Below are 25395 nucleotides of genomic sequence, written 5' to 3' on the forward strand. Positions count from 1 at the left end.
TAAAATTTTGATGGAACCAGATAACTTACATAATATTTCTCTACTTAATAAACTAATAAATATTAATTAATATTTTTGATAAATTGCCATTTATATGCTTCTTTCCGTTATTTACAAAATTCAAATCAGTCGCTACAAAACGCCACCTATGGCGTCGACAGCGTGGCTACCATGCGCACCGCGCAACACTACTCACACACTCAGTCGTACACGAATTTTTCGGTATTTTTTAGCAACTAAAACCCAGTTAGGGTTACAGCACAGCTAGAAAAAAATAAAAAGCGAAAGAAGAAGCAAAACAGTCACAAAGTAGGCGCAGTGAGAATGTATAATTTAATTTAACTTAATTACAATTAGTTGGCCGCGCTAGATTTCATTTGACGTTTTCCCACAACGCCAGCCAGAACGCAGCTAACGTTGAAAAGCTACGCAAGCGGGCACAAAGCGAAAAACAAGCGCTACCAAAAAAAAAATAACCAGCGCTTGAAGCAACCAATAAAGAAAGAAAGAAGAAAAAACACACACAAAGCAGAGCAAAGCGAAAGAAATGCAGCAAAAATTTAGCCGGGGCCGCGCAGCGCTGGCGCTGCTGATGGCTTGCTGCTGTCTGCTTTCTGCTGCTGCCGAAATCGACGACTTTGACGACGACGGACTCGTCGAAGATGTGCAGGTGAGCAAAACACACACACACACATTTCTTTATTTATAATAAGTAAATATGTATGTATGGCAGCCGGCGCACAAAAAAGTACACGTCAGTAGCAACAACTTTTGTTGTTCTACGGGTGGGGGGCGTTATAGGGGTTAATACTCATTCATATGTGCGAGAGAGCAGTTTACAACACTGACTCCAATTCACATCGGCTTGCAAGGTTTACATAGATGCATATGTATGTTTGTATACAAAATATTCATATGCACGGATGTAAACTAAGCCAACAAACTTACGCAAGCCCCCCCTCACGCCACACATACACAGCCCTGTCTAGATGTGTGTCTGTTACTCGCTCGTTCTTTCTCTCTCTTGCACGCGCCGAGAAAAATATGTGTCAGCCGCGTGGTTTTTTTTTACTCCCTGTACTAAGTGGGTTGAAATTGTATTTCGAATTATGCCAAAAAGCGGAATAAAGCATTTCATTTATTCGTCTATTCATTTACTCCAATACAAAATGCTATATTCCAGAATATTAAGCATCTGTAAATATAAATTTATTAGTTATAGTTAGGGTCTTAAAATATGCACTTATTTAGAGCAAGTTTTTTATATTAGAGAATATTTAAAATGTGATAAACTTCAATTAGCTCAAGAACAATTTCTTTCAATTTCAACTTATATATTCTTCATCAGCTGCCATCTGTTCTGATCTGAAACATAGTGAAATTTATCAATAATATTCGTGGAAAGAATAGATTTATAAATACTCCTCTTGTTTCTAAGTGAATATGTCTCGTAGATAAAAAACTTGAATATGCACAGCATGAAAAGATAAAGTAAATTTGATTAAACTCCCTTCTCTTGTCTAAGTCACCCTCATATCTTCTTATCTCTGTTTGGTTATCTCTTATCGTTATCAATATCTCAACATTTTCAGGAGGAACCTGTTGACGTAGCCGGCGAGGAGCTGAACTATGAGAGTCCCATCATCGAGCCCAGAAAATTCCACTTTGCCGATCATTTTGACGATATTGAAGCATCACGAAAATTGTGGGTCAAATCGCAGGCCAAAAAGGATGATATTTCGGAGGAGATTGCCAAATACGATGGCATCTGGAACTGGGAATCCCCGCTGCGCATTGTGTGGCCCAAGGATAAGGGTCTGGTGCTAAAGTCCAAGGCAAAACATGCTGCAATCTCGGCGCGCCTAACCAAAAAGTTTGACTTCAAGCCGGAGAAACCACTCGTGGTTCAATATGAGGTCACAATGCAGGTGCGTTAACAACAACAACAGAGAAACAACCCCAGCCGCCACAAATGTGGATTGCATCAGCCTAGCACTCGCCTACGGATTGGCTAATCCAATTAATAGTCAACTGTCAACTAATCGACCCAATTTCTCGCTTGCTCTCTTTCTATGTGGTTCGCAGGAGGGACAAGAGTGCGGCGGTTCCTATCTAAAGCTACTGTCCGCAGGCAAGGAAACCGAAGATCTGACAACGGTAGGTGAAATGTGAAATGCACAAATGTGATACAGTGCTCACTCGATAAGTAGAACAATTTGGCTTTAAAAGTTATTCTATTTTTTATACTCTTCAACTTCTGTTTAGGACTTAAAATATATGTAATTAGTCAATGCTTTACTTAACAATATTTAGGATCTTAAAAAATTCACATTCACTTCTGTGAAATGTACAACAATTCTATATTTGAACATTTTTAGGCTTCTCGGAATATTTCATTTATTTTGTGTACTTTTTCTATATTTATTTATTTTCTTTGCATTTCAATTTCAATTGCAAAAATGGATCTAATTTCGGAACGAGCACTGTTTGACCTATATACACATTTATATACTTATATTCTAATAATTGTTTACTATTTTGTGTGTTTTTGGCGGCTATAGTTCAATGACAAGACACCGTACACGATTATGTTTGGACCGGACAAGTGCGGCAACGATGTGAAAATGCACTTCATATTCCGCCACGTAAATCCAATTAACGGCACCATAACCGAGAAACACTGTAACAAACCAAAGTAAGTGCCTCCTGCCCCCATACGAGATATATATTTATATGTGGGCATATGCCACAGGCGATTGCAACCACCGTTTGCCGCTATATTTGCTTTGCTTTTGCTTTACTGTGTGCAGATAAGCTGTGAATATTTTATGCATTTAGATTAACCCCATGTGCAACAGTTGCTGCTGGCTCTCGCGGGTCATTCACTTGTTCACACTTTCCATTCCCCATTTTGAAATCACACAGGTTCTATATTAGGTGGCACAGATGTATAAATGTTGTATCAAATCAGTAGTCTGTCTTTTGATGTAAACAAACAAATAAATATAGATACATAATAATTATTAATATATACATATAGATATAAACCCTAGCCCTCGATCTATGCTCTCATTTTCACTGCGGTTTTCCTCATTATTATTATTTAAGGAACCGCTTGGAGGAGCCCTTCAAGGACAAGCTGCCACATTTGTATCAGCTTGTGCTGCGACCGGACAACAGCTTTGAGATTCGTTTGGATCACAAGATCATTAATGAGGGCTCGCTGCTGACGGACTTTAAGCCCGCTGTCAATCCACCGGCCGAGATCGATGATCCCTCAGATCAGAAGCCATCCGATTGGGATGAACGCGAAAAGATACCCGATCCAACATCCCAAAAGCCCGATGACTGGAACGAGGATGCACCGCCCCAAATACCCGATGCCAGCGCTGTTATGCCCGATGGTTGGCTCGAGGATGAACCCGATATGATTGCCGATCCCACAGCGTCCAAGCCCGACGATTGGGATACCGAAATCGATGGTGAATGGGAGGCGCCTCTCGTCGATAACCCGGTGTGCGAAAAGTCTGCCGGTTGCGGCAAATGGAAGGCACCACTCATACCCAATCCCGAATACAAGGGCAAATGGCGTGCAGCCATGATCGAGAATCCCAACTACCAGGGCAAGTGGGCACCGCGCAAGATAGCCAATCCCGATTTCTTTGAGGATCTGCAACCCTTCAAAATGACGCCAATTGTAAGTGCATGAAATGATTACTAAATGTTTATTCAATTATGCAAATAGTTTTAAATGAAAAACAATGAAAATTCCAATCAATTATAATCTAAAAGTAATTCGAATTTTAAAGCAGCTTTAATTTGTACAATTTTAAAGTGGTTTCCGAGTTTTATATTTAAAAGTTTTAATGAAAAAAATAATTCCTGTGTAACCATTGTATTTTGCTGTATTTAAACATTATATTATTTTAATTGCCACAATTTGATGTATTTAATATATAATATAATATTTATGACACTTAAACGCTTTATTTTCTAGAGCGCTGTTGGCCTGGAGTTGTGGTCCATGTCCAATGAGATCTTATTTGACAATCTCATCGTTACGGACGATGTGGAGGTGGCACGTGACTTTGCCGCCAACAGCTTTGACATCAAGCGTCGCTATATTGATCGCGAATCGGTAAGTTGGCTACGGCCCATATCCCATAACCCACATCCCAAAACTCAAAACCTACCCCCAAAATATGCATAATATGAACACAACATAAACAAACAATTGAACTTTGAACTCTGCTACGAACCGGAAGAAAACGCTGTGGCATCGAATGATGCGTCACATGAACTACAAGCCCGGCTGGTGGGCATTATATTTTCTATATCTGCTGATACCAGCCAGCTGCTATGTCTTCTATTTGTATCGACGCTCCAAAGAGGTTTCATGCGACTTTACTGATATATATATATATATATCGTATAGAAATGTATCTGCTTAAACACCAAAAATACACACATTGCTTCACATTTGCCTTTGCACTTTGCACCGTTATTGCTATTTGCTACTTTTCATCTCATTTTGTAGGACTCATTGGTCAACAAGGTCACTGAGCTAGCCAAGGCATATCCAACGGCCTCGCTCCTGGGCCTGGTCGCCTTTCTTATGTTGTCTGTCACCGGCATTTATCTTAAATTTGGCAAAGCTAAGAGTCAGGTAACGCAACACGCTAGCTATTCAAACTGTAGTCTCATTTTGAAGCAGTTAGAACTGTTCTAATGCCTATTATGGTTATATAGGATTCGGCGGCAACAGCTGCTGCTGCACAGGCAAAGAAAACGGATGCCCCGCAGCCCGATGATGAGGAAGAGCTCGCTGCTGCTGCTGCTGTTGATGATGAGGAGCAGGATGAGAGCGAGGAGGATGTGGATGAGGCACCAGCACCGAAGTCGGCTGTTGATGATGACAGCAAGACCTCAGAGTCTGCCAGTCCCAAAAATAATACAAAGTCTGATTTAGATATTAAAGAGGAATTGCAGCAGCAGAATGATGATGAGCCTACACAGACTGAGGTAAGTCAACAACAACGAATCTGCCCAATAGTTTGCAATCTAATCGAGTACTTGTCTTTATTGCCACAGGAATCAACTACAAAATCCGCTCGCAAGCGTACCGTGCGCAAGGACTAGAGGGCGGGCGCGGGGCACAATCCAAAGCAGCTCTCGCATTCACAAATACTTGAAACTTAAACTAATTCCAAATAATGTTTAACAGCAACACAACAACAAACCACACATCATGTTCAAGATTCAATTAACACTCGAGCTAAAAAACACCCACGAAATACCAAAACCATGTTGTTGATACTTGCTACACACACACGGGCACACACAGACACACAGGCACACAAAGAGAGCATAGTTCCATAGTTGATTATCGCATGCAGCTGCTAATTTAATGAACTCGTTTATTTGTGGTTTTTCGGTTTAGTCTTCTTCTTAAATACGTACGGTACATTTTGTATTATCATTGTATTTCTGTTCGTCTACTCTCCCTATACATATACCACACACACACACACATAAATATATATATATATATATAGCTCTATACATCTGTTTACGCCCAGCCCCCCCAAAAAATCGTCTGTCTCATTTGGTGTAGTTTTCTGTTCACACACACAACAACTTTTGATTTATGTCCTTTTTCAACTAATTCAAAACGAAACTAGGCAAATGAGGGAATCAAAGATAAACAAAATAAACCAATAAGCGATACAGGCAAAGAAACTCCAGTAAATGAGAGAGAGTAAGGGAGATCGAGAGATAAAGAGAGAGCAACGGGAAAATATCTAGTTTAATATTATGTAATTTAAACGAAATTTTATGAATACGCTAGTTATACTCAGAGTTTAAACAAATTTCATTTTGTTCATGTGTAACAATGAAAATTTACAGCGAAAAATAAAAACTAAATGTCAAAACCAACAACACAAATCATTATTTAATACAATTCCCAATGAACCAAGCAACAACAACAGCAACCGACGCCAAACAGCGGCCAGGAAGGACTAAACCCACAAACATTGGTATCGAGTCCAGCAACCACCAAAATGATGCCTCCTGAAATGTGTTAATTTAAATTGTCAAACCCTTGTAAATTGTGATGGAAAACTTTTGTTGTGCAGCCAATGTTGGGCATCCAATTGGATTTGTGCTTGGTGGTGCGTGCAGCGACAACCACCACAATCAGCGGTGCAGACGAGACGACGACAACGCGTCTCTGCATATTTTGTGGTTTTTAGCCACAATTTCCATAATGTTGTGTGGAAACATTTCGCTTTGCAGATTGCTAAATGTGATTTGCGATAAATGCCAACATTTTGGCCGACTAAATTTCTCATTTCGCATTTTGAGATTCAGCAACTAAAAGGGGCGGATTTTGTATATAATTTTTTACTGCCGGAAGAATCCAAATCTAAGATAAGATGTGTAATTTAAGTGTGCTTAAATGGAACCACAAATGATTTAATACATTTATAAAAATCACATTTGACCAACTGGAATTAACGACGATTAAGATACACTTCAATCCATTCTTGTTTACTGAGGAACAATTAAGTTTAAATTTGCTACACAAAGAACATTTTCTGGTAACTATTGATTCCATTTATCACAACTTTAATTAAGTAGTGGCCTCTGCCTTCTTTAGTTTCCTATGCTTTTAATTGTAGTTTCTACTTAGCCATTAAGTCAGGAGTTTGGAGACTAATTGCTACCTTTTAACCAAAACTTTCGACACAAATATTCATATTGTTCTCATATGGAATTTACTTTCATTTTAGAAATGATTATTTTCTGTTTAGAAAATCATTTGCTCGATTTGAGAACCACAAATTTTTCTATATATCTCGATTCACCTGATGCATTTCTGAAGAAGATTTTTAATCAGCTCGCAAAGTTTTCATTTTATTTATTTATTTAAAGTGGACTTAATAGATGCAGATTGTTCAACTATCAAAAAGCATATTTAAACATTATAGCAAATTCAATTTGAATAATAAATTCAATTTATACTTAACATCAAATTCTTTATCGTTAAGCCGCAGAAGAGTTTCAATTTGTATAGTTTTTCAACTATCAAAACGCGTATCTTTCAAATAATGTAATTTAAGTGATTTTCAATAATAAATTCAATTTCAAGCAAACTTTAAACGGTTCTTCAAGTCTTAAGCAAATATCAATAGCAATTTAATTCATTTTCCCAAACCCATAAATATGCCAGGCCAGACAGTTTCTTGGCTATAAAAGCGGCAAGGCAATTGTTAATGAAATTGTTATGACAACCCGAAGGCCAAATGTATGCAATCATATATGTACATATATATAGATATATACATGTATATGTATGTGTATATGGGATTGGAAAATACTCTCTATTCAAATTAGATTTATGCCCGCCAACAGATGTGTGCGACTCGAATTCCGTCTAGAAATCAACCCGGAAACCTTTTTGGGACACAAAAGATTAAATGGTTAGCATGGTGCGAAAGTAAGGGTTGGGGTTGGGGTTGGTGTTGGTGTTGGGGGATTGGGGCTTTAACTGATGTCTGCTGCGATATCGACGCACTTAAAAGGATTAACATTTTTGTGCTGACTGCGGCGGGCAAACGTCTCGTCGCATATTAAAATAACATGGCACAAAACGAGGGAGTGGGCGACGAGCTTGCAACCATAATTCATAGACAGACACACAACAACAACAGCAGCAGCAGCGCCCCTCGTCGTCCTGCTCATATGCTGCTGCAATTATATTGGTTGGTGTCCAGTGCTCTCATTCTCCTCAAACTTCGCCGAGTTTTGCCATGCGTAAGCATTATAATTTTTAATAAAAATGTTTTCTTTTTTTTTTCTCTGCCCATACTTTTGTGTCAAAGGCAGGCAGAGGGTAAAAAAATATAACTTTGAACCCTTCAAGCAGACAATAAACATGCGGGTCCAGACACAGACCAAACCAAGCCGAACAATTCCCCTTTGAAGACTTCACAAAACGGCTGGCTTCCGAGTGAGCGCTTTAAGTAGAATTAGTTTAAACGGGTATTTTATTTATATTTGGGGACTCCCACACTTTTTGGGGGAACTGGAACTCATTGCAGCAGCAGCAACAGCAGCAGCAGCAGGCCTCTCGTCTATGCCAATCGATGCGTAAGCCTGACTGCCACATGCCATATGTAATGTTATTGCAAGGGAAACCACACCTCCCCCCACTCCTCCCCCCCTTGACAAGTTGGGGTTGTTGGCTTTGAGGGTTGCAATTTAAGTGCCTTATGTGTGGTAAGCGATTTTGGCAAGTTCCGTGCAATTAAGTCGTGCATATATCTGATCGAATCGAATGTTGGACAACTACCAGTGAACACGAGAGTCCTGTCGGGACATTAATTACGCATTGGGCACATTGCAGGCTCGATTTCAGCATAAAGATTATAGATAAATATAGCGAAAAAAAATTAAAAGCAAAAATAAAATTCATAAAACTAAATTGCTTTTTGAATACGCTCACTCAGAAAGATTTATTCGATTGCGAAATTACTTTTATTGATTTCGTGCAGCGACAATCTTCTTATGTCCCCATTCCCCCTTCCCCTTCCCCAATTTCCCAACCATTTCCATTTCCCCAATAACCATTTTTCACTCAAGTCAATTGCGTTTGTCAAGGGAATTGAGTTGACTTGTGAAAAGGTTTGATGTCATTTCAAATACTTTGAATTTTGTAAACAGATTTGCATATTTTAGCGTTTCTAATGAATGTCCATTCGTTTTATACTCAAATGAGTTGCGAGCGGAAGACCGAAAAGGACACGTTATTGTTAGTCAATCAAATATTTAACATGTTCTGCAGAAACTCAGACTCCATATATATATACATATATATATATATACGTAAGTAAGATGCCGATTTTTGAGCAGTATCTTTTTAATTGGTTCGTGTGGATTATCTTCTGGTTTGGCCCACACCTCATAGAGCGTACCCTTCGAGACTTACCTCTTTAGTTTTGATACCGAGAAACTCTCCTCAGAAACCCTACTCTTATGCTATATAATCCATTCAATCTGCTCGATTCTCTCTAGTCGACTTATTGTCCCGATTGAAGCTTTATGTTAGGCGAGTCTTCAGCAATTTCATTCCAATGCAAACTAAATAATAATTAATACTTACAAAATATAACTATAAGAATTGCATGCTCCTCGGGTGGTGAATGATGTTGATGATAGTCCTTAATCAAGGCTCGAGCAGTTAGTCACTGTCTAAAAAAGAAGAAACTGCTTCGATCCTTCGACTGTTTTACTTAAAGGAAAGTGCTGATGGCAACTGCAATTCAGCTTGTGTTTGTTGATACTCTGATTGCCTGTCGTCGGGTTGTCATTTTCTGTGTTGATCTACAATATATTTACATATAATTTTATTTATTATTTCTATACACAAGTAAGAATTATCTAATGTTTATCTCATCACAAGTCGTGACCTCTCCGCACTTTTTAGTCAATTTCACAACCTTGCTTCTGTGTTAATTGCTTGGTGCTATGTGCAAATATATGAAATCTTTGCTAAGTGACAAAAGCCACATGATTTAGCTGATATGTTAACTGACAAAAGCTGATATTCTTTTACAACTATGGTTGGTGACTAAGTAAAGCAGGTTAGAAAATCCTACTCAACGAAATTAAACATTAAACGAAGAAATTTCCCAAAACTTGACGATAGTAAATACAACGATAGATACTACCTCGCATTCAACGAAATGACTCCGAAAGTGGAATGTAAGTTTTAACGAAAGTATTTTTTGGAAGGGAATTTGTCAAACATTAAACGAAACGACCCGTTCTGGAGAATCAACGAAATAACCGTTTATATGGTAAGGAAGGGAAATTTGTTATGAAGGGAACATATAAAGGGAAGGGAATATATATAAAAATCCTTTGGTGGACAATGAACGAAATAAACGCTTTTGAAGTAAGTTCTCCACACAACAAGAATGCGTGTAATCCAAGTCACGCACCGCCAATACGTTAACAATGGCTCTTAAACTGTTAAACAATGGCTGAGCATGTGAAAAGTGAGCAACGAAAGTGAGCAACGAAAGTGAGCTAACAATTACAACAAAACTGTTAAGCAACGGCTGTTAGCATTTGAAAAGTGTGCATGCACGTTCCTGTCGCAAAAGTGGCTAAGAACTGTTACATATGTGTATATAAATATAGGTATTTATACATATATTGATATATATTTTCAATATATTGCCTTCATTCGCATTGTTCAATCCAAATGCTTATAATTAAAATTAATTTCTGCCAAGATAATTTTAGTAAAGGAATTTTCAAACGGGGAAGGAATTTTCCAAGGAACGGACACAAATCCCGCATGTGTCCTTACGTCCCCTGCCCCCATCCACTGTCTGCATTAATGTCCTTGACCAGTTGCAGGCTACTTGAAGGACACAACGCAATCTGGCGGTGTAAAAACAATATGATTTTTATTGTAAATCGTTTATCTTCATTACGCGGGCAGCGTCAAAAAACTCACAAAATGACCACAGCAACAAAAACAACAAGAAAAAAAAACCCGTTTGGATTTGGCAATAAAAAAAATGCGCCGTTGACCGTTTTGAAAATGATTGCATTTATTATGAGCAGTGTGCTTCAAGTGTCCACCCCAAACAGGAAGAAGAAAAATCGGATATAGTCGAAGAAATATGGTATGCAACCCTTAACTTATGCATTGGATATTGCAGACTGACCCTAATTAAATTTGCTTTGTGTGAGGCAGTTTTAGTTTGTCTTTTGATTGCCGATTGCCTTGTTCTTGGGATTAAGCTTTTGTTTTTCCGTTTAACGCTTAATTTCAACATTTTGATGGCCTAACACGATTTGCGCCAGGTCCGCTTGACCCCTTGTTATCTAACTGTGCAGGATCGCTTACAGCAACAGTAACCAGATCCCGAATCCCTGATCCTGATACCTTCCGCTGACCGCGACTAAACAAACAATTTGAACGGGTTGCTTCCTTCGCATTTCGCATTTGACTTACATAATTGCATTAAGTTAAGGCTGCAACGGGTCGACCGACGACAGACTGACCATCGACCATTGTTCGACTCTTGTTTATTTTATGGCACCCGAAAAAATGCTTAACCTTTTGAATATTTAGCGGCACTTGAGCAGCGTCCTTTTGTCTCCTTCCCCCTCCCTAGTTCCCTTTTTTTAATGCACTTTCCGGTCAGTTGATGGCACTGAATCAATTCCTTTGTGTGGCAAACTAGCATATTGTTAAGCGGATCAGTTTCAGCTAACCACAAATCGGCTACAAATATTGGACTTGCTTGGCAACTATCATCGTCAGTTCATTCGAAATGCATTCGAATTTGTTTCAACATTTTTTAAAAACATACCGAAAAGTTTGTGAATTGACTGGCATGTTGAATTCTTATTTTTAAATGTGTCTTGTATTTTTATGTATTTTAAATATAATGTGAATTATTCGAGAATTGTATTGAACTACTTTTGAATCAAGAATTTACATTTTTGGAGCTATGTTAGTTAATTTTCATATTTTTTAAATGCAGTCTAAAATGTATGTATTTTAGACTTGAATTTAAATTTTTAATTTAATTTTTTGAATATTGAATTCTAGTAATATATACAATCTAAATACAATCTGAAAGTTTTTATAATAATTTCAATTAAAATTTAATCTATAAATCTAAATTTAATATCTCTCTCATTTAATTTTTTTCAATTTTTCCAGTAATAAATTAGGCACTGTAATAATATTGATAATTTTTATGGTGTTTGGTGATATTTTTCTCTTATTTAAAAATATTTTTAAATAACTAAAAATATAATTTTCAGAAAATTGATTTATTTGCGAATGAGAATCAATTGTGAAAATGATGAGCCACCACAAACCAGCAGGAACAAAAAAGCGGCGCTTGAGATCTCATTTACATGGCCAGCTTGCCTCATCTTATTTTGTGGTAATTTTTCGGCAATTTTCGTAAGCCAACTGCCAAAAATTCTTATTATGATCATATCATTATTTCGTACGTGTGCTGCACGCTTTGGTGGCCTCAACAAAAATTGATTAAATACAGATACAGATACATATATATATATATATCTATATATATGCAAGAAACTGGGCACGGCATCCTCAATCTGAAGTTTAGCCTTATCCTCAACTTCTGAGCCTGCTCGCAATCTTGCGTGACTTTTACGTGGGCTGCACAGCCATCCCCCCATCCCCAAAAATTGGCTGTGATCAGAGGTATCATCATTAGTACATACTCGAATTGCATTCACCATAAGTGTGGAAGAGCTCGAAAATTGCTCAATATGCTCAAAGCGCTGAGAGAGTTGGCGTGTTGCCAGGAAGAATACGGGCTGAGGCAACTAGGAGCGCCAGTTGTTGCAATTGAAGTCCCTCCATCGAGTGGGCGACGAAGACTTCAAACTGGGCGTTACATTCTGTGGCACTCGGTGGACAGGCAGCTATATCGCCACATCCAAAAGATACAGCGATTGTGCAACCTAAACAGGAAATCATTCGCTGGTGTAGAATATCAGCATGTGTCGAGGCTCGAGGCGTAGGCAAGACTACAATAAATTAACTTGTAGAGCTTCCTTCGGATTTGTCTTGAAACGAGTTGGCGTCCTAAATGGGACTCTACTACTCTAGTCAGTCATCTAAAGAGCGGTAGGTGGCATCGTCTTCCTCTAGTAAGTGATAAGTAATTTATAAAACAAAGAAAGATAAATGCATTCTAAAGTGGGAGCAAATGTGGCTTAAATTGCATAAATTAATGAGAGGGTAGATCTTTTTAAGAGTAAGATTAAAGTAGAATAATTTAAAACAATATGGAAAGCAATTTCAGTTCGAAAACAGAACTTGAAAACGGAACTAATTTAGCTGAGAATCCATGTGGAAAATGTTAGCAATGCAGAAAATCTATTAAGTTTTGGGAGATTAGAAAAAAAGGTTTAGTTTCTTCTGAGTTCAACGATAGCTTTTGATAGCCAACTGAAAAATAGTGTGCAATTAACTAATATTTAATAACAATCACATCAACCTTAACTGCTTTAATGGTTTCTAGCACTGAACTACTAAGTTTGGGATTAAGGCAAAAAAGGCTTAGCTTTAAGTTGAAATATCGCTTTGAAATAGAAATGAAACTTCGATGTGTAAGTATGGTTTTCGCTAGTCAGCTGTAACATGTTGAATACCTTACATTCAATACACAAATTAGGGTTTCTAACACAACTGCCACACACCCATCAGCTTTGCCATATAAAGTTATTTAAAGTGGCACAAAATGTTTGACTTTCATATTAAAAGAAAACGCTTTAAATTTCAAAGATCGTTTTCGCTAGTCAGCTGTTACATATGGACTATTGATGACGTCGCCTTTAATTATTTTAGTGTTTCTAACACACCTGCCACATTGCCACACAACCTGTTCTTCTTAAGCTTTCAAGCAAATCAAATTTCACAGTTCGTCAACAACAATGAAATATTTCGTACAGGAACATGAAGTCAAGACCCCTTGCCAAAGAAATCCGCATGATACGGTTCAAGTGTCAAGTGGCACTCACCTACCCCCTCCCCCCACAGCTAGCAGTAGTACAGGAAAGGAGGAAGCAAAAAGCCGCGCGCTTTTGCTGCCCACATGCGAAAGAGAGCGAGCTGGTTGTGTGTGTGTGCGTATGTGTGTGTGTGTGTGTGTGTGTTATACGGTTCGACGACTCGTAACGCTCATAGTTCCCCTTTGAACCCGGCCTGGTTTATGTAGTTGCAACAGCGAAAGAAAGCCACAAAGAAAACAGAAAGGAACACCTGATCAACATTTCAAATTATTACAACGAAATGGGCCAACACCAAAGAACATAAGGACAAAACGCAAAACGCTCAGGCATAGCTCGTGCGCGAGTTGTTATCACACACACACACACACACAGAGAGACACATATTGGCCTCAACTATGAGCCATGAAAATGCTTTGGTCTAATGAGCACCACACACACTAAAGAATGAAAAACTTCCAACTTGCTAGCTGTAATTACGACGACCTAAGAAAATTCAACTCTGGGGTATTTTAATTTTTCTTGTTTTTGTTATTTAGTTTTTATTTTTTCTTTTTTCTTTTTTTTTTTTTTGGTTTTCGGGTTGGGGTCAGTCAGAAATGTTACATGCATGCACCTGACACCGCCGACTCATTACTTTGGGTGCGCACCCAGCCCAAAGGTCGAGGAAGTTAGAGGCAAATGCTGCCGTTTTTGAGGAAGTGGAAGTGGTTCTTGAGCGCGTGCTGTTTGCCCATGTTGCAAGTCGAAGTTGAGCTCGCAGTTGAAGTCGCTGTCGAAGTTGAAGGCGAAGTCAGCCAAGCGCTGCGTCAACTTCAGCAGCAGCGGCATAATTTGGTCGCGGTTCGCTGCTGGTGGCAGTGCTGGTGTTGTTGGTGGTGGTGGTGATGGTGATGGTGGTGGCAGAACTAACAGTTTTCCCTAGCGACAATGACCAGAGCACAGAGCACAGAGCAGAGCAACCCTTGTGTGAGTTTTTCCTAGTTTTTGGGCGCCAAAAAGTGCAGCAGTCAATGACATTGTGGAGAGACATATGCGCCAGTTGCTTTGGCTCGTGCCAACACACAGCACACATCAGCATAATAACAATTAAACATATAAATATGCACAAGGATAACAATAACACTGGCCCAAATAGTTGGTCATGTGGGCGCGTCCTTTGCTGCCTGGCCTTTGGCTGGTTTATCTCTGCTCTAAACTAGAACAGGGTGGCTTTTTGGCCAGCTGCAGAGTCTCGCTACCATTCAAGGGTTAGCTTTGGGCAGACCAACTGACGCGCGTTCGCGCCCACATTCTTAATGCATCATATAGCACCGCTGACTCGACTCGTATATAAATATATATATATATGTGGCACAGGGTTCGTAACGGTCACGCACGCAAGGATCTGTCTCACATGTGTTTCGTTGGTTATCCTCGAACAAGGCTTGTTTGCTTTGTAGCACCGCAGCATTTTGAAGCTTCACGCCGCGTTGCCCTTTTCTTTGTGCAACACTAGCCCAAAAACTCTCTAAAAACTCGGTAATTACAGCAACAAATGTGACCAACTGACTCATTCGACTTTTCAGACCGAATAGTGTGCAAATATGCTGGGCATGTGTCCATCTGGTGGACATGCGGCTTTAGTTTCTGCTCGTTTTAGTTCCTGCCTGCTGCCCACTCTTGACTTCTGTCCTTTTGTTTTCTCACTTTTTTGCAATTATTAATTCGAGAAACAGGCGTCGGGTTAGTGTTAAGGTTCATATACTACATGCCACATGCTATGTCCACTTCAGTTTTCTGCTATTGTTCTCTATTTTTTTGTGGGAAATTTTACAATTTTTCACCATGGGTGGGCGGGGTTTGCAATTGGGGGTGCTTGGCTTGTGAAAGTTCTAACTTAAGAACATTTAATAGTAGGATACAATACACATGCCATATGCATGCTGAATTGTATTGCTCTTCAAAAGATTAAGTAGGAATCTTAAAAGACATATGTTGATCTATTCAAAATTGCGCCTGCTCAGATTCCTTAGTTGGAACAGAACATAGACTTGCCAGCATTTATAAACTAGTTTTTAATTATAATAAAATATATATTTTAAATTACTTATTATATATATTTATATACATCAAATATTTATAAATAATTATTAACCAATAAATTAAATGTCATTCTCAATGATAAATGTTGGTTGTAAGAAATACTTAGTTGATCTTCCTCAATATTTTATTTAAAAAAATATATAAGTAGAAATAACCGCAACATTGTTGAAGTTCTTATGGCGCATAAAGCAGAGCATTATTCTCATTACCATAAAACGGGTATTAAACTCAGGCTTCATCACAATATTCCCACATTAAATGCAATTTGTTGGTGTTCTTGTTGTTGTTGTTGTTGCTGCTGTTGCAGTAGCAGGAAGCTTGCATCAATGAGCACTTGGTAGGATTCAGCTTGTGAGCACGTAGCAGCCACAATGAAACCATATACTCCAACAACATATATTGTATATATATATATATATATTTATATATTTATTGTCGGGGCTGTAAAGTGCAACATGTGCACATTTAAAGTGGCCAAAGCTATTGAATTACGCGAGAGGAGGCAGATGCAGGAGAAGAAGTTGCCACATTTTCCACAAACATATATAGAACTTAAATAGCTCGATCGTTAAGATAATATGGCGTTAAGATAATAATAAAAAAAACCAACTAAGAAAAGTTGCCTGTGTGTGTGGCTTCCCACGAAATAGGGGCTGTTGCCATTTAGCAGAACAAGCGCAAAAATATTGATCTGCAATAAAATCGAACAAGTGCACATAAAAATCAAATTAATAGTCCTTGTCGGCAGGGCCTGTCAGTCTGGCACTTTGTTTTGGTCCGAGCAGTGGGAAACCGGCAGATCCTTTCGTGCGCACAAAAAGGACCAACTCGATGGCAATAAATTGCCGAGACAATGGCATACACAAAAAACAAAAAACGAGAAGAAAGAAGAACAAAAATCAGTTTGTCTTATCGCACAAATGCAATCTCTCACCTTTCAGTTTGTCAATTAGTTCAAGTGCGCAAGGACTCGACAATCTACCTGCGGCTGGCTCTGATCCTGCCCAGAAATCGCTATGCTTTTCTGCTGCACGTCGTGTGTGCAGATTTATTGAGCAGAAATCAATAAAATATTTTTATTGTCTATTACGCAACTTGGGCGTGGGCGTGGGCGTCTACGACAGGAGCAGTTTCTCCAGCACATGTTGGGCGGCCTTAGCTGGGAGCATGGCCCAGCAACAACTGGGCGTTGAAGAACAGTTAGTCTTTTTGGTGCACACCATGTGCTGGATGTGCGGCATGTCCACAAGTGCATCTTACCTTTTCTGGGCTGCGCAATTAAGCAGCCAGCACGCAGCAAGCTGTTGGCGATTAGATTTGCTGCAAAGGAGTGAAAAATGTGAGTGTCACTCTGCAAGTGTCCTGCGAGTGCGCCGAGCACAAAGCACTGCAGTTAATTGCAAAGCCACCAACTGAAAGGCAGACACGCAACGGGATAGGCGCCAGCCAACCAAACGCTTAATGAGCTCGATGTCTAGGACACCGAGCGGCAGGACAACACGAGCCCAGGAGCACGCTGCGTGGGTTAGGCGCAGTCCATCGCGGGGTACGCACAGACCGTGCGAAATTTGCGAGAGGCTCAAGCAGTCACATGCTGACAATTTGACACATTCAGTTTGCATATGCCATATCTGTATACCTATATATATACCCATATATGTCCTCGACTTGTGTGGTGGCAAATCATAATCGTTTCCCAACTCCTTCACGCCGCAAAAAGCACTTAAAGAACGCGCGTCTCTGGGTCTCGCCTGCAGCCAAAACAAAATGCATTATATAAATAAATAAATAGAAAATAAATAGATATGCCCATTGTGTTAAAGCCAAGTACTTGTGGCCGAAATCTGTTTGCCATCTTTCGCTCAGTTTTCTTCTTTATCTTATATTTGATTACGTTTGTTATTTCTCATAATATTTTTGCTCAATTCCGCCGCTGCCAACTCGTTTGTGTTTAGCTTCCAGGAATTTACGACCACACAGCCAACAACAGATTTCTTATAGAGGCGCGGCAAAACCTCAAACACAACAACCGCAACTTCAACTTCAACCTGTGTGCATTTATGATATAGTACTTTTTTTTTGGGCACTGCGGCATGACGCAGCACTAAGACACCATCGCCTCGGCGAGGTCCTTGCTCAATGTTTGTGTCCCTATAAAAATTTGTTGGCTGTGGTCATCTTTTGTCTTTGCAATTGTTTGGCAATTGAACATATTGATTTCCCGGGAGGTCTCAGTCTCCTTGTGGAACACAATCTTCGATCTACTCCTCCGTTCGCAATTTCATGGCTGTCTCAGTTGCAAATGGGCGGCACTGGCTTTTTTTCGCGTGTCATGTGTTTTTACGATCTTATTCCTGCTAATGATCTTTTCAAGGCTGGGATCTCTCTCTGGAGAGTTTGGCCCGCAACATTAATGGGCATTGTTGCAGGCAACATTAGCTAATGCTGGCGTGCAACAAACACAGCCACAGTTAAATAGTCGTATCCCTAATGGCAATGTTTCCTTGAAAGTTTCGCAATTAAATTTAGTTATGGAATGCATGGGTTTGTTTAAAGAGCGAATTCCACGAATTTCAGTAAACCCTGAGCACAAATAGAACCTGAACCATCTGTTTTTTACATTACATTCTCAACTATGTATAAACTTCAAAAGAATAAACCTAAACAGTTAAAATGCCTAAAGCATCCCATAGTATCCTTTTGGTATCCTACTAGTTATTAACGAAGAGCTAAAATATTCATCTTTCTTGATTTTAAAATCTACCCTTACAAAAATCGCCCTGAAAATGAGAAAATTGGTTTCTATATGTAATTGTTAAATATGTAAATAAACAAATTCGCAAATTAATAAAAGTTGTTTTAATTTTATTAGAACTGCTTACTATTATAAGATATTTAGAAACATAACCCCTTATTTTTAGAAGAAATACTTTCTTAAATTCAAAAGATATTTAAGAACTTTGTGAACAACTATAAGAAAAACTTGATTAGACATCTTCTTCCTAAATTTTAGAAGAATCGACTATGGACTTCTTAAAAAAAAACCCTCGGAGAAATATACTTAAAAATTAGATTACTAAGCTATTACTACTAACTTTCTTTCACTAGTTTCATATAAATATCAAGTTTATTGAAGGGTATAAAAAAACAATAATAATAATAATAATAATAAAATATAACTTACCCTTCTGCACTCAAAGAGCATCCCAAAATCGTACATTGATTTTTATACATGGCTTGAGTATTAATTTTCTGTGTTTACCTGGAAATGTAGTCAAAAAGAAACAAAAACCGTTAATGGTCAATAAAATAACCTTGATAACATTTAAGAATATTAAAAAACAACAACAGATGTTGTCTGTCAAATTTAGTGGCTAACGACGAGTTTCAAGCGAATCGATAGCGTTCATTAATTAGAATGCACTTGAGTAAATCGCCCATGAAATTGGAGCAATCTTGCTGACAGCTTCCAAATCAGTTGCCACACACACACACACACACACACATACACTACACTATATGTATTTACATATATGTATATATAGTTATGGCTACACTTAAATTGCTCAATCAATACCACATGCAAAACATGTTCTGGTTCAGTTTTGGGATCAGGTTGAAAACCTAATACAGTAAATCACTGACGGCATATGGTCAAAGATGATGACGACGACGATGATGCCGAAGATGCCGAAGCTACCCCTGACGGGTTGACCACTTCAAGGGTCCAGGCCGCGCCAACACTCTCGAAGGCAACTCGAATTACACGACATTTGGGGTACTAAGCTAGCCAGCGCCTATTTAATAAACACGTAGTCATAAACAAGAAAAGGCCGCAGCGCCAAAAAAAAAAAACAGAAAAAAAAGGATCGAGTGAGAACCGTTCGAGGCTACCAATTGATGTCCTGGCTGTCGTTTTTGTTTTGATAAAATCTCAAGTAACTCTAGCTAGGTCCTGGCCAGGCTGCTGACTGCTCATTAGCAGGCTGCGAGTCTTGTTATTGTTTGGATGCAGTCGCGACATCGTTAGCATCTGAATTATTTTGTTGTATTTAATAGTGTCCTGGGTGCTGTAGGAATGTTGGAATTATTCTTTTGGGTTTTGTTTATGTCGACTTCGAAATTACGGCTCATATAATCCACAGCACTGTCCAGACAACATGTGTTGCAATTCTTTATTTATGTCAGAACTAAGAAAGAAGTGTTAACTTCGAAATGAATCTATGATAAATATACACAAATACCTTGGTGAATAGCATATCCTGACGTTTGGAAGACAAAGTAAGGTCCGACTAAATATTATTAACGATATTCGTCAATTTTTATTAGAATTTTATGAAGAAAAGTTTATGAATAATTTTTGGATGCGTTTTTGTTGATTATATCATAAAATCAATAATTACAATTTCATGCAAATCTAACAAAAATATTTTAAATTTACTTAGGCCTATTTCAAGCGGCTAGCTTAAAGGTTTTTGTGCCTACAAATTTACGCTGAGATTAATTAAATTTACCGAATAATCACGGAGATCTGTCTTTCAATGCATATCAGTTTCCATTGTAGAATTAAAATTCCATTTGCAAGAGTATAAAAATACTTTAAAATCATCGCCCCCAAAAACGAAGATTAGTTTTTAAAGGCTCATCCCAAGCTGCATATCCATAAGTCTTTGTTTATGGCCTGACTTCAATAAATACGCATTTGGAGCATTGATTTTTCCCAGGCCGCGCACGAATGGAGCCACATCACACATTTTCCTTTGTTTCTTTGTTTGGGCTCAAAGAATGGGTATATAATTTGGTAATCTGTGAAAAAGCCAAACCCCCATTAAACCACAGGCACTCTTAACTCGTTTCATTTATTGTTGTTGTTCGTTTTTTCTGTTTTCCTAAGGGGGCAAAAGAAAAAACACAAAACTCGTTAAAGCGCCTTGAAAAGGCTTCATCATCAGGCATCATCGCAAGCCGATCCTCAACAGCGTCCACGTGCAGGCCGCGCTTCAGCTACTGGCTCCTCCCCCGTACACCTCCTCTACTCCCCAGCTATGTATGTGCATTGTACCTGTGCTCAACCTGTTTTCTAGGCATTTATCAATTTCCATTTACTCTATTCTCTATTCCTTTGGCTTCATCTATGCTTGTGCCTTCTCCTTCGCCTTGTTTGTTTTCCATTTCTTTGCAGGAAATCTCGACGTGTTCTTATGGGCTTCTGACTTCCAGTTGGACTTTCCCCTGCAAACAGGTTCTATTGTTCTGTGCCTCGTCGTGTGTCTATTTACCTGTATGTATTGGATTTTCCTCTATGCACTGATATTCGTTACCTGTCCTCCATCTGCCATCTCCCTCGCACACTGACTGCTGACTGCTGTCAGGGGAAAATTATATGTTTTGATTTTTAACGGAAAATTGCTGAGCCAGCACCTCATTTCAAACTTGAGGCGAAGGGTCCTCTAAGCCTGTAGAACCAACTATATATATATCTATCTATCTCCTCTGTCTGTGTAGAGCAATACAAACAGTCAATTTTAATGACACACTCAAAAGCAATCATCTAATTTTTATGTAACCTCTTCAAAACTGATCTAATGAAGGGTTGTATTCAACTTTTCTCACGGGGCCGAACGGTCAATCACTTGTGAGGTCATTCAACCAGTTGCTTTCGAAAGGGATACAGGAATACAGGAATACATACCAATAATCTGTGAGTCTTCACAAAAATAATTGCTTTTTCATAACTATTGGATTTATGCCATTAGATACTCAAGAATTTCACGGCTTGTTGGACGTGGTCCTTGCTCGAAGGAGTAACGGCCGAAACGAGGCGTGTGCATAAAATATCTGATTTTGATCTACAGATTGGTAAGACACACTCCCCACGGCTACTGCCTGTTGCCAAATCGATTGGTTACCGCTTTGCTGATGTGTTCCGCCGTACTCCTATTCGCTCACTGATGATATGATCATTACAATGCACGTGTCGGCCTGTTTCAAGTCTCGACTACTGCCCAAAAAGGGTAATTAATGATGGCATCCTACAGTTGTTTATTTTTTTTTGCATAAGGCATGGAAACCGCAATAAATTGTGTATCCTATCGATTTTTGCACACCGCTTTTGCTCATTTACAACTCATTTTTTTGAGACTCTGCAAAAGGCAATTAACATGCTCGCATGATTTGGCAGAATTTCATTTGAGGCTGGGCCGTCTTTGAAGTACTGTTTGTGGGCCGAAGTCGGTTCTAACAATGTGCTCAAATGTGCCGACTGCTTTTGTTAAAACTCTATTTACAAATGGTGCCACAATGGAAAAGTTTCCTAACTGAGAGCGTTGAAGATGGTTAATGCCAGTTAGGAATAATATCAGATATTATATTTAAGACTCCCTTTAAACTCTGCAATTGCAACTAATTCCAGTGTATTCACTTGCTCATATATCAAGCAAACAGCTAGAGTTGAAAATGCCCCCACTGAATTCTGTATAACACCTACTACAAAAAAAATAATACATTCTTAAGACAAAACGCATTGAGCGCCTAACAACTCGGCATGTAAATATATACAGAAACATAATAAGAGACTTGATCTGGGCATAGTTTGGTTCAATGCATTTTAGCGGCAGAGTGTGAAAAAACCATTAGCATAGACTTTACAAGCAGGCCGCTCTGAAACAATAAAAACTAAAATCAAAAATCTCTAATGCAAACATTACGTAAGTCAGCTACTGTTGAAAACTTAGGCGGCACTTCTCGAGAAAAACATAAAAACTTCCGGGCAATACTCAAACATAGCACTTGTGCAAAAAACAAAAAAAAAAACTGCTGTAAACATTATCTGGTTTCCAGGAAAGTGCACAATTTGTGCGTAATTTGCATAGCACGAAAAGCAGAAACCGAGTTCAGATTTCGAGGCTTAGGGGCGGCAACTGTTTGACGACATATTGCTCAATGGCATGGATCAATATGATTTGAATGGGAACAGGAATAGAATATCTGGAAAAATAAGTGCAGATGCTAGATCTTTTACTCTTTCGCTAGACAAAAATGAGATCATCTCATGTGTGCACAAAAGCATTTCGCACATTTAGGCTTCCAAATGAATGGACACAGTAATGGAAAAAGATGACCAGACCAGAAACACGCTTGTGTGTGTGGTCAAGCACGGAGATCAGGTTTGCCAGTTGTACCTGGATGTAATATGGCACAGCTGTGCCTTATATACTGCCAGCTAACTGAACAGCCAAAGTTGCAGTTTGCTTAATCAATTTACAATGGAGATGACCCGCAAAAGGATGCGAAACTGCCGCTGCTAAGGATAAGCCGACTTTAACTTGAAAATATTGCTAGAGCTCTGTATAGTTGTAGGGCTTTTGTTTTGTCGAATAACTAACTTGCATATTGTTTTGTTTGCATATCCTTAATGAATATAAAGCAAGCAAGTGTATCTGCATGTGTATGACTGTGTATGTGTGTGTGTGTGTGTGTGTGTGTGTGTGGGGTGTGGCTGTGTGTAATATTGTTTTTAGCAGCACGTACATACATCCACATGCCACAAGCAATTCTAGAAAATCTTAAGCCGCTCTTTGAGCCTGGCCAGCGGTCATGATGTGAGTTTAAGATACCAACTACGAAATGCGCACAACATACACACACACACACACGAGGACACACACACACACAGTCACAGTCACAGTCAGAGTTATTGCCTTTGGTTGTGGCGCGCAAAGTGAACAGTTTGTTTCGGAAAATCCTTTTTCAAAGGACTCACAAATACATATCCTTCCACAAAAAAAGAGCGCCAAAAATACGGTTTCCTTTTTAGTCCTGTGTGTTAAGTGTGTGTGTGTATGTGTGCTACCCTAGATAACTAGTACATATGGATTTTGGAAAACAAATTTGGTGTAGATGCCATCATGCGCTCGACTGCACCTCAAGTGCAACAGATACAAATGTATCTGAAGCAATCAGCAGTCAGCTGATGGATGCCAGTGCAGAGTTGACCGTTAGAAATCTCGTGCAGGTTTCTCTTTTGTTGACAGTCCGGTGCACTGAAGCATTTATCAACTCGAAAGATAGGAGAGTTCAGATAGTCACCGAAAAGAGGAACAAAAATTGAGTTTTCCATTGATATTTCTTTTTGTCGGTCGACTTTCATTCGGGCGCAACTAATCTGAGTTTGCAATAATTATTATTATTTGTTTGGGCATCCCATTCTGGCAAATGGAGTTATATGCTAGACGTGGCATCCCGATAATGATGATGCGCAAAATGTTTTGGTCTTATCACTCACGATATCTCTCCATTTATTTGGCTGCCTGTGTCCTTTTCTGCTCGCTTTCCTGTAATGTATACGGATTTGTGTGCTGATTTTTGGCCAACTTCGATGGCGGTCAGATTATAATCAATTAGCCATAAAATAAAACAGCTCATTCTAGTTGATTTTTGTGTGGGCCGAGACACTTGAGTTTCTAATTTGAGCTGGCCTATCTTTAAATGTGCATAGTTCATCTATGACAGCAGCCTGGTGATATTTTAATTATATACTAGAGAAGACGTAAGACTTCGGTAGATGATGGTTGTATGTGTGACTGATTTGTGCACAACTTATAATTATTAAAAGTATAATATCCAATGGCTTCTACATTTATATTCCCTGGCTTTAAACTTTATTTACTAATAGAATGAAGCGTTTCTTCTGGAAATATCTTAAATCCCCTAAACAGAAATTGGAAAAAAGGAGTACAAAATATTATAAATGTTATTCCATATAATCAAGTTCATATTCTAATATATTCTATAAGTTTAAAAATCACATATTTCTCAAATTTTCTAAGTAGATAATTAAGTTGCACTAATTCCCATTAGAGCCATCTATATTAATTATGGAAGGCAGTCCGAACGTTTACAGCCTTTTTTTATTAGGGTTAATTTCCCATAGAAATTCCTATGCTTATCATTAGCATATTAAAATACATGAATCTACGTTTTTCACTACCTGTAGGAGTTGTAGTTTCTCAATTAAGCCTTATTTCCGATACTGATGCAGCAGAGGCATTGGTTCTCGTAACTGTTTAATATTTTCAACGCATCATTGCTTAGAACTTCCTTCCGCTCATGTGACAACAAATCGGCTTATGAAATGTTTTCTTATTATTCTGCATTTCTGTTCTTTTTTTTTTTGTGTCAATCTACAAGTTGGGCTGTGGTTCCTTGGACGATGAAAGTAAACAAACCTGTGGCGAGAGGTAAATAAACTTGGTGACTTGAGCCCAAGGCTTGATCGACGCCCAGATACGACAAGAAGGAAAACAGCATTCTAAGAAATAGAAGAAGAGCATGGGGCAAGGGGGGGTGGAGGAGGAGGTGGGCAATAAAATGAGGAGATACTCGTACTAGACAAACCAGTTGGCTGCGTGTCAAGCCACAACAATACACACAACACACACACATCGCGAACACACACATGAAGGGGTGCCCCTTGGAGAAAAATCAGGAAAAACAGAAAGAGGACTGTACTTTTGGGCTCTGGATAAGACCAACACAGGCAGACCCCAGGCCAATGGATGCCAGTACCAGTTTGGAGCCAACAAACAAATAAATAAGCGTGCAACTAGACATAGAGAGAGAACTGAGACGGCGACGACAACTGAAACTGAGACGCAAACAGCGACTGAAACGCAGACTGCGACTGCGACTGCGATAGCGACTGAGGTATGGCTTAAGCATGATTAC

The 25395-nt window shown here is 38.9% G+C and overlaps 1 protein-coding gene across 2 annotated transcripts; it reads left to right on the top strand.

Annotated features, from left to right (window-relative positions):
- The first annotated feature begins 267 nt into the window (after positions 1–267).
- On the top strand, positions 268–5937 carry LOC6569751 (calnexin). 2 transcript variants are annotated; one of them, XM_032741510.2, is made up of 9 exons: positions 268–670; positions 1593–1928; positions 2086–2157; positions 2562–2695; positions 3109–3697; positions 3998–4138; positions 4538–4666; positions 4750–5022; positions 5092–5937. In XM_032741510.2, exons 1-9 carry the CDS (start codon positions 548–550, stop codon positions 5137–5139), a joined length of 1845 nt encoding a protein of 614 aa, XP_032597401.1. In that variant the 5' UTR covers positions 268–547; the 3' UTR covers positions 5140–5937. The 2 variants fall into 2 exon arrangements, with proteins under 2 accessions (XP_032597401.1, XP_032597402.1); XM_032741511.2 differs by lacking the exon at positions 4538–4666 and adding an exon at positions 4266–4391 and having other exon boundaries at positions 282–670.
- Positions 5938–25395: the final 19458 nt, after the last annotated feature.

Source organism: Drosophila grimshawi, unplaced genomic scaffold, assembly GCF_018153295.1.
Source record: "Drosophila grimshawi isolate 15287-2541.00 unplaced genomic scaffold, ASM1815329v1 contig_311, whole genome shotgun sequence".
NCBI lineage: Eukaryota > Metazoa > Arthropoda > Insecta > Diptera > Drosophilidae > Drosophila > Drosophila grimshawi.

Coding starts and splice junctions, on each gene's coding strand:
- LOC6569751 (XM_032741510.2), top strand. CDS start 548: ATGCAGCAAAAATTTAGCCGGGGCCGCGCAGCGCTGGCGCTGCTGATG. Junction 2,696..3,108: donor AAACACTGTAACAAACCAAA/GTAAGTGCCTCC, acceptor TTATTATTTAAG/GAACCGCTTGGAGGAGCCCT. Junction 5,023..5,091: donor ATGAGCCTACACAGACTGAG/GTAAGTCAACAA, acceptor TTATTGCCACAG/GAATCAACTACAAAATCCGC.